General features: G+C 36.7%; 1 protein-coding gene across 2 annotated transcripts in view; it reads right to left on the minus strand.

Moving 5' to 3' along the window:
* The window catches only part of LOC150096571 (uncharacterized), a 121,252-nt gene extending 117,044 nt beyond the window's left edge, over positions 1–4,208 (minus strand). For both annotated transcript variants that reach the window (XM_090408387.1, XM_090408386.1), the window contains exon 1: positions 3,241–4,208. In XM_090408387.1, the coding sequence (XP_090264513.1) occupies positions 3,241–3,271 (31 nt within the window). In that variant the 5' untranslated portion in view covers positions 3,272–4,208. The remainder of the gene's footprint in view (positions 1–3,240) is intronic.
* Between the last annotated feature and the right edge of the window lie 10,347 nt (positions 4,209–14,555).

The following is a 14,555-nucleotide window of genomic DNA, read 5'->3' on the forward strand; positions in this document are numbered from 1 at the left end:
TGTTATAATTTAATGAATGGGATGGCTTCGTGACTCACCGGTGGATCGTGTTCAACCTGCTTATTAAGCTGAACACCCCGAACGCATCGCGACATACAGACGAATCGGTGAGTAACCCTTCATCTCTAGAGCTACTGCTACTATCATTTATACAAGTAATCCTGAAGGCTTTTTGGAAGGACCTCAGAGAATCAAGAACACAGTCGCTAACAATATGACGCAACACAGAAAAATAGCTAAACACTGGAAGTTAGCCTGCAAACAACATCAAGGCGCAACCAGAGCTGGCCTCAGAGTTGGCACCTTTGGGGAAATGAGGGAACGCAAAACAAACTTGGAGGCGGATGATGGATGAAGAAAGTCAAGAAATAGACTGAGTTCAACAGTCTCGATTGGGGCACCTGCATGCACGCGAGCCATCTTGAGAAGAAGGGAAAAAAAAGAAATATCCTTTCGTCATATTGTAGACAAAGATTAATCTATTGGTGTTGCTAAGGCTCTCCTACATACTCTGTCACAATGACAGCGGCAATTTATGAGTCGGACTGTCAACGATACGGCTCTATCATGGGTGAAAATGACATTGTACCGTAAATCGGCATCATTTGTATAACACCAGAGAACTTCAAGATAGTAGTGTCAAGATTACCGGCAGATGGCGCTATGGTACAATAATAAAAAAAAATATTGCAGAATGGATACTGACAAGATTTGTTAATATTTCCAACGTTCATTGTGATGTCACTAATATTAAATGCTGCAATTGTTATCTGACGTAACAATACTGATTGTAAATGAAAAACAACTGAAACAGCTAATTAACAGTAACGTTTTTTCTTTCTGTTAATACTTAGACAACTTTGCGTGTCAAATTAATGGAACTATTAAACTTAATGCAAATTTTTCATACCAATGTTTCTTCCCTTATTTCATCTTTTCATTCATTTATAAAACTGTATTTAAATTAACTGTTTGTACAGCAAAGTTTTTTCCCTCATTTCGTGAGAAACTTACTTATAAACAAAACCTGTTTACACACCTTAATTGAACCAGAGAAGATTTATTATGGTAATGTCCTGCCAACAAAAAAATAAGCAAAAAAAAAAAAACTGTTCTACAAGAAGGATAATCCAGTGTAGTACACAAAAAACATTTAATAGCATTCTAAAGCGTAAAAAAAGTCGCTGTTAAATCTCAAATAATAGCGGCCAGAAGAGCATATGCATGTTAATTGAAACAGCCCACAAGACTATTTGCATACAGCTTAAGATTTTGCATGTTGTTTCAACTAATGGAAAACTCTGGTAATTTTCGCACCACTAAATAGCTGGTAATTATACAATGAACTGTAGTCATAAGACCTTTCAGCGGGCAACATTTTTATTATCAACAAAATAATGAACGTTGTTCTCTATAGAATTAAGTAATTCTACATTAAATAGAAGAAAAAAAAAAAGAAAAAGAAACTTTCGATTCTCTGATAATCCTGGTAACCTCCAAAATTCTTCTAGTTGCCTTTAGGTCATTAATTGCCATTAGCTTATATGGTAAAAATGATTTCGAAGTACTTTGTAACTGATATTAGTGAATTGACTTTGAGAATCTTATCCGAAGTCGTCTAAAAAGAATTTTACGACATAAGATCTCTAAAAAGTTGTCCATTCTATGCCTGTAGAAATCCTTGATCTGAATTTTGGGATAACGAAATTATGAGCTGTAAAAGAAACGATAAGTGTTCTTGAAAATTATGTAATTTGTGGAAGATCCATGTCTTAAAATAGAATAATTAAAATGTGGTAATATGAGTGGGCGGGAGGGCGGGAGGGAGGGAGAGAGAGAGAGAGAGAATATATATACAAAAAATGAAAAGATATGCAGTGTTTCAGTTGAGAACTGTAATTTGGAATTTTAGCATCAATCCGACTTGGATTCAATTCAGTCAAAATCCATTGACAACTGCATCACTCATTCGTGTAGAATATTCCAGGCAGATCTTTCTATAACAGTCATTAATTTCTAGGTGAATAACTTTAAGAATGGCATGATAGTTGGTCTTAAAAAATATTACTAAGAAACACGGGTTTGCATGGATTCAAAAAAAATCAATTCGAATAGTTAGAATCCGAACAAATACAAAACGGTGTAATTACAGTTACAATCATGTTTCTTCAAACGGTGATGTTGACAACGCCTGTCAAGTTCGGCCTTGAAGATTCATCATTGTAGAATGGAATCATACAGCAGCACATCACACGTTTGTATCCATTTCAAATACAAACGGACATGCAAAGCAATATCATTAACTCACTCAGAGAACATGTTTTCGGCTACCGTTCACTAATCCCAGAAGGCCATTTTTCTGCTGCGGTTGCGCATAACAGTGCAGTTATTCTACAAGCATCCGAGACAGTCCAACACAAACTCCGACAAAGTATATTTGGTACTCGTTGGCAGGGAAAGCCACTTACAAACTAGCAGACACGAACCCTTGTCATCAAGTCCCCTCTCTACTCAAAAAGGATATTTAAATATAGCCCTTTCCGATCTCTGTTCACGTGACTCGCATGTTTTACATGCTGTTTTTAGACATTTTTGAATATAAATTTCAAGGTCTTCTGTCAACTAAATGGAGTTCACTCGAATGGTATTTTAAACGTCGAAGTTGTCCATCGATACTTGTTCGAGTTACCAGTTGTATCCAAACAAAGATTAAGGTACAGTATGTAAAACCTAGAACGATACCCCCCCCACACACACACACACTCTTTTGTCTCCAACTGTGCTCCCACGTACAGGCGATATTTGGCTATAATTTGTTTACCTCCCATTCTAGAAGCAACGTTGCTATTATCAATGAAACTTGTGACACAAACGAACCAATAAAGATCAATAGATTGCAAAGATGGCTTAGCCACGTTGACGTCAAATCATTTTAAAATACTTCTGAAGAGTACGAACCAATAAAAAGAATTACTATCGCCTTTAATGTGCTTCAAATAGTCTGCCATTCGACCATGAAAGGTGACTGTTCATTTTTAATAATTTTTGGTCAATAAAATCACGTAAGCTACGTCTAGGGAAACCACCCACCCAGAAAATGACTTGCAGCTGAATGCATTATAGGAATTTTAGTTTTTTAATTTCCTTAATTTATAAATTTTTTTATTTGAAACTTTTAAAAAAAATTAAAAAAATCGTTAACATCCAACGACTCGCATCATAAACGAAATTTGAACTTACCTTGGATGAAAAGAAACCTTGGAAGAACCATTTAGGATGCGTGACCTTTGTCACCGTCGAAATCATAAAGTTCTCCCTACGAAGGATATTCCGTTAGCAAAAAGAGTCTCCTGGTAATATAAAGCACCGCACCTCTCAACCTGACCAGACAGGACAGGGAACAATCGCTATCAACCAGTCGGTACAAAGAAAACGCTGACATCCCTTAGTATCGAATGGAAGTTAGGCTTAGCAGACACACAGAACTTGTCGACGATAACGAAAGATGTAAGCACATTGCTGGAGTAGTAATCTGTAAGGGATTTGATCGGGGGGGTGAAGCTTTCTTCGGCGCAAAGGACACTGTACAGACGAAAGCAGGTTGCTATAGTAGATACCAACTCGCCCGACAGCTAGTCGGACACATACGGAACGCGCACGGCAAAACACACGACACACCTAAGGGATCAGAACCTCCTCATCCATCCCTTCCGTGAACATCCACAATTCTCAGTGACCGCAACTCGAAACGAACGAAGGTCTCCTCGTGCCAGGGTTAACACGGTGCGCAGCAGACCCGCGCGGAGTCACATTGCCGCCACTTCGCGAGGTGGGGGGAAAAGGAACGCCAAATACAAACGCGCGCCGCCCTCAGTTGAATGGAGAAAACATCCAAAAATGCGGATGCCGCGTGCTTTCCGACTTACCCGCGATGACGCCACTCACTGAGAGGGGTTAACAGATACTTTTTTTTCCCTCTCTCCGCAGTCGCTGTTTTCTGACAGACGCAAACAGGGAACTCTCTGGCAACACTAGGTGTAGCTGTAGTAGAGTGGAGGAAACGAAAGAAAAAAAAATCCAAATCGCATCACTGGGACAAAGCATCCTCCCAGTTCCACGTCACAGGGCCATTTAGGCCTCTCTCGGATTCTAGGAGACAGTGAAAAGTCACATGACCTCTCAATGTCATATAAAGAGTTTGACAACCGAGGAAACGGAGACAAAGTGAGACTCCCTTTCTCCCCACCCACCCCCGATGGAACCACCTCGCGCCCAAAATAGTTAGGCGTCTTTAGCCAGCTACTTTGGGGAAGATATGAGACATACACACGCACGCACATGCGAGTCTTCCCCTGTCGTCACACACCAAATATTTGGCCTCTCGTACAAGCATGCGGTATGTTCTATCGCAGGGAGTGACGGACAAATAGTTACGAAAAGAGACAGGGTGGGAGAGGGGAGTTTGAAATCTCCTCCCATCTTTGGTGATTGTCTTTACGTCATCCGGGTATTTCTGCTGCCTCTCTGGATAGGTATTGATTGTGTCTGAATGGGTAAGTAGCGCACAGCTATGAGCAAATGAGTGAGGTGTCCGTTCGTTCTTTTCTTCGTCAATTAATTCGTTCTCTCACTTAAACCTTCATTTTAAAAATCGCTTAAAGGAGACGCGGTTACCCTTAACCCCCCACTCCTAGGAACAGAAGTAATGTATTGACCCACACAAAGTAATCAACTCGTCCTACAAGTTCCCCGTATAGGCCTGCGTCGTCTGTATGCTGGATCATCGCCAAATATCCTATCACAGACGACCTGGAGCGCCGATTCTGCACACCGTGCCAAGCTTGGATTCGAGGGAAGTTTACGATGTTCTATTTCCTGTACGCCGGTCGTGGATATAGAAGCCCATTTTTCATCTATCATCTAAGAAACATCAGGACTCGAAAACACACAAATATAAAAAAGCATCCTGATGGTTATATTCTCGTTCTCAAAGCGGAAGCACGCAAATTGAAATACTCAACTAAAATTGAAAACAAAAACGAAACAGCATAACATATCCAACATTTATAGAGGTGTGCATAACTCATCGGAGGGGTGGGATTTTAAGTCGTAAAGCTCTTCAAGTTCAATAGTTTTAAAAGAGCCTACGCAATGATATTTCGTTAAATTCCTATTTTTATCAAAACATAAAACTAAGATTGATCGCTTCTTGGTTAATCTTACTTGTCAGTTCTGGTTAATCTTGAGGCGTTTTAGTTGTTGTGGGGTTCGTTAGACATATTCCATACACCAATCAGACACAATGCGGAACAATAAACAGGCCACGCTGAGGGTTTTGAACAGCGCACGTTATCTTGTGTTTCTCTAAAAACAGTTTAACACAAACATCAATAAACGTTAACCATAATATCAGGAAAGAGTGCGCAGGGCTATTATTTTGCATTCCAAAAATCACGATTTAATGCAACATGAAGAACTTCTGAAAAACATTTCTTGAAAAACGCACCGATAATATAAACGTAGGATCATATTTCATGGCCATTAACATTTCATAGCCTTTAGTACTTTTGGACAACATTTAATGAAGATATTCAGTACTTTTGAACATGTTTAATACTTCTAGACATTTCTGTAGATGTTAATACTTTTAGACAATATGTGATGTTAATATCTAGTACTTTTGAATAGTTCATGGTGATTTAGTACTTTTGAACAACCCACAGAAGTTGTTTCGTACTTTTGGATAACATAGAAATGTTCAGTAATTTTCGATAACATTTAATGCAAAAGGTTGTAATGTATTTAATATAAAATATTATATTATACTATCGTACTATATGTACACACAGTATAATATATAGTACTAAACAATATATCATACTAAAAGGACATTACAATGCAAAACATGCAACCTATATTGCTTCTGGAACAACATTTGTTCCAAAGTACTTAATGAAGATATTTAGTACTTTTGAAAAGCATATTTAATACTTATAGAACATTTGCTGTAGACGTCGATACTTTTAGACAATATTTGATGTTAATATCCAGCACCTTTTGTAAATTTCATGCTGAATTTAGTACTTTTGGATAATATTTAAAGCAGATATTTAGTACTTTTGAACAACATATAGAAGACGTTCAGTACTTTTGGCCAACATAAAAATGTTCAGCATTTTTGGAGAACATAGAAATGTTCAGTACTTTTGGATAACATTTAAGCAAAAGGATTGTAATGTATTTAATATAAAGTACTTAATGTAACACATGCAACATATAGTACTTCTGGACAAAATTCCATGCAGATTTAGTAGTTGTGAAGAGCACACTGTTTAATACTTTGGGAGATTTCATTAAGTACTTTTGAATATTTCGTGCTGAATTTAGCACTTTCGGACAACATTCAAAGCAGGTATTTAGTACTTTGGGGCAACATACAAACATGCAGATGTTCGGAACTAAGGAGAGCATTTAATGAAGATATTTAGTACTTTTTGGACAGCATGCAAATAGTAAGTACTTTTGAACATTTAAGCGCGTATAGCACTTTTGATCAACATTTAATACAGCATTAAGTAATTCGGACCATTTAAAACAGCAAAAAAACATTTCCATTTGCGAATGTCTTCGCTTCATAAAGAACTTCGGCGATCTCCTCCCTGCTTTGATGTTTTAGAAAACTCTACCAGTAAACTACTGTTTTAAATTGCCACGCATAACCAAGTATGGCGTGGATTAAGTCATACATTGAAAAGAATTTATGGTTTCCTTATCATACAAATTTCCGTACGCTTTCGCGATCATAAATTCCGACCTCAATAAGCGGGCTGGCACAGAACACCCACTTTCTCTGATAGATTGGGTTGTTTTGTTCGAAGATAAAAATCTGGAAGAAATATGATATTTGTTCGAAGGCGAGTCCATTCTAAAATGGCCTATGGATTATGCTCGTCGTGGCAAATCCTTCTCTAGTAGGAAGGCCAGATGGCTCACACGTGATATCTTTCGCCACATTAATCACCCCGAAAAATAGTCGGATATTACGGAGAATTGTCGGTATGAGAGAATCTAAAATATTCATAAATAAAAGTAACTTTGCCTGTTCAGAGATTCAAAGCAAATAGTTAATAACATTCTCTTTATGGTAATTCGTTTTATTGGATGAGATTTAGAGGATCTGGTGGGAATTCCATTATGTGCCGTTTTTATTTTCCGTGATGTGCACTTTGGCTTAATAAAGCAAACAGATTTTGTAGCATTACATGGATGGAGGACCGTCTGCGCTGGCTAAAGTGCATTTAAGTTTTGTAGTTATCATATGGAAAAATGAAAATATTTATTTCAGTATTTGGCTTGTCTGGTTGTTTTAAGTCTTGTATGTATTGACATGTTGAAGTCTGCTGCCACGAATATGTCTCTGGAAGCTCTTTATGGACAATATAAATTCGCTAAGTTAATGTACGCTGTATTTTATGCAAATTACTAATTAAACGAAAATTTGAATATAAAATTAACGAGGTTTCTCTTTGTGATATTGCAAGCAATTCTGTTTCACTCATAAGGTAGGGGGAGGGGGTCAGTGCTTCCGTCAATTTGTGCTACCATTTTTTAAAGCGACTACCCAAATGCCAAGACAGCAATTAATGCTATTGCTGGATCAGTCAAATTTGAATCTATGTCAGCAGTTTTGTGACAGAATAGAGTTCCTAACCGGAAATACGTCTTCACAGTAGCAGACATAATTGTCTTCTACTCTCTCTCTCTCTCTTGTTAATATTCACAGAGGCATTCCAGTGCATTCTTACAAAGTCAACGAACTTTCTCCAACTTAAGAGGTTTAAATTTTCTTGACCCTTGAGCAATTAATCTTGTAGTTCCCTGTTGTCGGTGCGTCTTCGTCAGTTGAGTAACATGGCACGACTTACTTTTATCTTGTTACCTTCTTTAAGAAACATACATTTCTTAAATCCGTCCATGTATTCTATAGGTACCAAATCCAGACGTGTCTGCCAATGAATTTATCATTAAGTTCTTTAACACATCTTCTTTAAGAAGCATTTTAAGATCTCAAATATTAAGTTTCAAATTAGATAAAGGGGAAGATGATACAAATCTGACAAAGGCCCCTAGATATTCAACTGGTAGTGAGTGTCTCCACAAGACACATGTATGACAGTAGCTGCGTTGGTCACTTATTCTTAACCATCGGGATTTCATTTTTCTGTACCTAAATATGTGCCTTATTATTGGTGTAAGAGTTCCCGGATATTGGCACTCCACTTCGAATACAATAAAGGGATTAAAAAATCACTTATATCGAAAGGGAATTATTCAGATAGGCTGAAGAATTATGGGTGATTTATTCTGCAATTAAATATATATATTTTTTATTTCTTCGAGAAGACATGATAGAAGTCCACTATTAAAATTTAGGCCTTTTGTCTCATTCTTTCATTCCACTTGATATTCAAAGCGCGAGCTACTAAATTCCTTGGGCTAACAAGTCTGCGTATATTTATCACAAGCAAACTAGCCGTACTCTATAACTCAAAAAAAAAAAAAGGGGGGGGTGGAATTGATGTATTATGTAAGCCATTTCGTAGCATGGCAGTCGTTCTAGTACCACATTAAGCAATGTTTTACATTCACACCACACGAAACCATTTCTTTGGGAATTTTCTATGACAAACCCGACATTTGCGAGGCGAAGTTCGCCACTAGATTCCTTATAACTTCAGGGTGTGTGTGTGGGGGGGGGGGGAGGAAACATCTGTTTAAATCTTGACTGTTCTCACAGTATACTGCTTATTAGGAATGTACGTTGGGCTACCGCTGGTATATTTAAATCTCTGGAGGAATACAACCGTTTCTGATAGCGGAGCACTTTATCGAATGAGGGAGGAGGAGGTATGATGGTTGTTAAGCATTCAAGATATTGTATTCATCACACGCAAGCCATGTCACATACACAACGGTTAGGTTAAATATTTTTTGCTTCACAACTACTTCGTCTTTTCCACTCCTTTCCCCCTCAATCATTCATACTTATTTTTAACTCTCTCTCTCTCTCTCTCTCTCCATTTTTCTTAAGTCTTCTTGTGAGAATGGCCGATGACATCCTAAACGAGAAATACGTTTTGATACAAAAGGGACGAAATATCTTCCAAATAAATAAATATTAGTTCATGTTTTTATAGAGAACTTAACCATACACAACGGTTAAGTTCTCTATAAAAACATGAACTAATATTTATTTATTTGGAAGATATTTCGTCCCTTTTGTATCAAAACGTATTTCTCGTTTAGGATGTCATCGGCCATTCTCACAAGAAGACTTAAGAAAAATGGAGAGAGAGAGAGAGAGAGAGAGTTAAAAATAAGTATGAATGATTGAGGGGGAAAGGAGTGGAAAAGACGAAGTAGTTGTGAAGCAAAAAATATTTTAGTCAAGTGGTTAAAACGTGTTTCTGAATCAAATAAAACATATCATCGAAAACCAAAATACAGATTATAACCGAAGCAACTTAAGTTACAAGCCCAGTCTATTATGTATGTTAACTGTGTGTTAGAAAATTGCAGATGGCAATACAGTTTATTGTGTACGTCTGTAATACTGCAAAGCAGAAAGCAAATGGAGAAACTACTGCTCTATTCTCTTTCAAGACTAACCACCATGGCGAGCAAATCTACACAAATGGCCCCGAGTTACCGGCGTCCCTTAAATGGGACAGGGGTGCGAAGAATCCCCGGGCTCAACATGGTGCGCTCAGTAAAACTAGGAACCTGGAATGTCAGAACCTTGTATGAAGCAGGTAAGCTAAGAAATGCTATCCAAGAAATGAAAAGACTTGAAATTGGAATTTTATGAATGAGTGAAGTTAGGTGGCCAGGATCAGGCAAAACTCAAGTCAATGACATGACAATGTATCACTCTGGAAGTTATGAAAACAACCATCAAAACGGAGTTGGAATAATAATAAACAAATATATCAATAAGTCACTGTTGAGCTTCATCCCTTACTCAGATAGGATGATGTTATTAAAACTGAAAGGACAACCACTAGGTGTTAATCTTATACAAGTCTATGCCCCTACTGCTGACAAGAGTGATACCGAGATTGAAGAATTTTATGATCAATTAAAAGAACTAATTAAAAACACAAAAAAGCATGATATTAACATAGTCATGGGTGATTTCAATGCTAAAGTTGGGAAAGGTAGAAGTGGAGATGTAGTTGGCGAACATGGACTGCGCACAAGAAATGAGAGAGGTGACCGTCTTTTCAATTCTGCCAAGAAGAGGAGCTAATAATCACAAACACATGGTTTAGGCTACCACCTCGAAGATTGTATACTTGGCGATCACCACAGGATAATAATGGGAATATAGTCAGAAACCAAATTGATTACTTACTAATTAATCAACGATTTCGAAGTTCTATAAAGAATGCAAAAACCTATCCTAGTGCAGATATTGCTTCTGATCATAACCTACTGGTGACAGAGTTACAACTTAGACTGAAAGCTATGCTTAAGAAACATCAACAAAAAAGGTTTGATTTGGGAAAATTAAAAAACACAGAGATAAGAAGCAAATTGAGTCAAGATCTGAATCAAGAGCTAGCACTTATCAAGAATGATGACATCATGAGGGTTGATGAATCGTGGGATAAATTGAAATCTGTCTTCATAGAGAAATGTACCAATACCTTATGTCCTAATAGAGCAGTAAAAAAGAAAGATTGGATAACTGATGAAATTCTTTCTCTCATGGATCAACGCAGATCATATAAAAATCATAATCCAACAAAATATACAGAGGTTCAGAAAATTATTAAACACAAGATCAAAAAAGCAAAAGAAATCTGGATGAATGAAAAATGTAAAGAAATAGAAATTCTACAGGAAAAACATGACAATTTTAATCTACACAAAAAGATGAAAGAGACCTCAGGTATATATAAGAAAAAACAATTCTGTATCCTTCGAAACAAAAAGGGAGAAATTATATCCAAAAAGGATGACAAAATACAAGAATGGGTGAAATATATAGAAGAACTCTTTACTGATAACAGACAGAACCCAGAAAATACTTATGAACATATGGAAGGTCCATGCATTCTAAAATCAGAGGTAGAATGTGCATTGAACTCAACTAAAAATGGTAAAGCCCTAGGACCAGATAGAATACCAGCAAAAATAGTAAAGTTATTAGAAGGTGACAACATTAACATATTAGTAAAGCTATTTAATAAGATCTACGATACAGGAATAATCCCTCAAGACTGGTTACAGTCGACCTTCATCATGCTACCTAAAAAAGTAAATGCGAAAACTTGTAATGACTATAGAATGATCAGCCTAATGAGTCACGTTCTCAAAATGTTTCTGAAAATAATTCAAAAAAGAATATACAGAAAATGTGAAGACACCATCAGTGATACCCAATTCGGATTTAGAAACGGCTTGGGAACAAGAGAGGCCCTTTTCTGTTCTCAATCTTATTTCAAAAATGTATTGACCAAAACAAGGTAATATTCATTTGCTTCATCGACTTCGAGAAAGCATTTGACAAAGTCCAACATGCTAAAATTATTGTACTATTAAAAAGAATTGGATTAGATGGTAAAGACATCAGGATCATTGAAAACTTATATTGGAAACAAAAAGCATCTGTTCAAGTTGATGACATTATTACAGACTCCATTAACATCAAACGAGGAGTAAGGCAAGGATGTATGCTGTCACCTCTTCTTTTTAACATCTACTCAGAAGCCATATTTCAAAAAGTCTTGGAAGGAAGAAAGGAAGGGATTAGTGTAAATGGTGAAATCATCAGTAACATCCGATATGCCGATGATACAGCTCTCCTGGCTGACAATATTTAGGATCTTCAAAATCTTTTGGAACTAATAAATGCAGAGAGTGAAAAAATGGGATTAAAAATAAATATCACCAAAACTAAATTCATGGTCATAAGCAAGAAATCAATTCTTAATTCATCACTTTCTTTAAATGGGAAACGAATAGAAAGAGTGGAAAAATTTAAATATCTCGGATGCTGGTTAAATGAAGATTGCAATCCAGAAATGGAAATAAAAGTTAGAATTGAAATGGCAAGAAAAATTTTTCTCTTGATGAAATCAACACTGTGTAACCGCAGTTTAAACTTAGAGCTTAGAGTACTCATGGTTAAATGCTATGTACTGCTGTACGGTGCAGAAACTTGGACCTTGAAGACAACATCAATAAAAAGACTTGAAGCCTTTGAGATGTGGTTATACAGACGAATGTTAAAAATCCCATGGACAGCAAAAACGTCCAATCAGGAAGTACTGGAAAAAATGGGGAAATCACGTGAACTTTTAGATACCATAAAAAGAAGGAAAACTGCATATCTTGGTCACCTACTTCGTAATGAAAAATATAAGATACTTCAATTGATTATAAAAGGGAAGATAAATGGAAGAAGAGGACAAGGAAGACGAAGAAAATCTTGGCTGGCAGATATCAGACAGTGGACTGGTATGAACTCTGAGAGACTGCTCAGAATAGCTGAGAATCGCTCAAAATTTGCCAAGGTGGTCGCCGACCTCCGATAGGAGATGGCACTCAAAGAAGAGAAGAACTGTGTGTTCACCCTTTCATCTCCGTGTAAGACGGGCTAACTCACTTTCAATTAAAATTCCTCTAAAACAAGTTCTCACACTCTTAAAAGGATTCAAATCCAGGTCTTTCCTACCAAAGGGCAACATCGCCTTGTGCTCAACACTTCACTACACAATCGTCTCAAGGGAGCACTAGAAATTAAATACAATAAAACCCCGAAGTTACGCGGTAGGTGGGACTAACAAAAAAAGCGCGTAAGTCGAATTCGCATAACTCGGGGTATAATTTTGCATGTAATTTATATATACAAACATACAATTGGGACCAAAGTTTACAAAAACACCTATATTTTTTAAGAAATATAATCATAATTGCAGTTTTTCATACATAAAAAAAGAAAGTTATTTCTATGTCGATGATTTCATAAAATCTAATAGATTCGTCTGGCGGCATAATGTCTTTTTCTTGTCACGCAAAATTCTTTCACAGCAAGCCAATGATTTTTTTATTCCTTGCCTTGTGGCTACAATTCGTTCCTCGTTAGAATCCATGTCCTCCAAAATCTGTAAACCTTTCTCTTATGATTGTTCTTACTGTGGATTGCTGTAGATCGAACTGCTTTGCTAAATCACAAATTTTCATTCCTCCTTCAAAATCATTAATAATGTTCAGTTTTGTTTCCAAATTCAATGTTTTTCTTTTCTTGCTAGCTGTAGAAGAATGGACTTGCTTCTTTTGGATGACATTATTATTTTTTATGTGATAAAATTTTTATCAAGAACATAACATTAAACAATCGCAAAGTTTGTAGACTATAAAAATCGTCTATGAATGGAGACCGCACGAAACACGTCAGTGCTTGTTCACAACATGTGCGAATGCGGCTGGCGCTTGAAAGATACGACTAGTGGTGAGGCGTGAAGCGGGATGGGATACGTACATATGAGAAACTGCGTAACTCCGGATTCGCGTAAGTCGGGTATGACTGTATTTCAAAGGTGGTTTCACAACTTTGGCACACTATCCCTTGGGGGGGGGGGGGGGGGAATCCACTTACTTTTTTATTTAGATAAAAAAGTGATAGAATGGAACTTGCAAAGATTCATTCCTCCACTAGAAGTAAATCTAAAAGCAGTTGTGAACACAGATATATATATATATATATATATATATATATATATATATATATATATATATATATACACACATCCGTCTCTTTCTCACCGGTTCTAGACCATTTGAGGCCACTGATTAAGGGTTTTAGGCAGTTTAATGCCGTGTGCTTACCATCCGGTATCTACATGCTGGAGCAGAGACCCTCTTGGAAAATCAGAACATGAACTCAGGGAAATTAGTCCACTTTAGCCATTGGCTAAATCTGTAGAGTCATTGATATATATATATATATATATATATATATATATATATATATATATATATATATTTAGGAGTACAATATATATTGTACTCACATGTATGCCTACATGCAATGCGTACAGTATGTATGGATATATAGAACTGTACACTGAATTACTCACTATGGTTGATTGCTTCGATATATTTAATTTTTGTTCCTAATTCATAGCATACGGTCAGTAATACTAATGGTTTCTTTCTATCTTCTTACCTGAGTTAAAAAAAAAAACATGGTTCGAATCCCGTGTTGAATACGAGAAAACCTTTAGAAAGTGGTATGAAAAACCAAGTTTTCGGAATAGATGCCATCCTGTATACACTAGATTAAAATAAACATTGGATACTGTTTTAGAATGAGACCTGCTGACATGCATATTGCTTGTCATCCTACCTGACGTATAGTGCCCCGCAGGACAAACAAATATATCACTCAGATGTTTTTGATTTCTCCCCCCCCCCGAGTGAAATGTACACATGGGTACTCTCAATATTCTCAGTCTAGTTCCTTGTAAGTATTACCATAAGGATAA

The sequence above is a fragment of the Typopeltis vanoorti genome, chromosome 18, assembly GCF_054136105.1.
Source record: "Typopeltis vanoorti isolate ZY-2024b chromosome 18, IOZ_Tvanoo_1.0, whole genome shotgun sequence".
Taxonomy (NCBI): domain Eukaryota; kingdom Metazoa; phylum Arthropoda; class Arachnida; order Uropygi; family Thelyphonidae; genus Typopeltis; species Typopeltis vanoorti.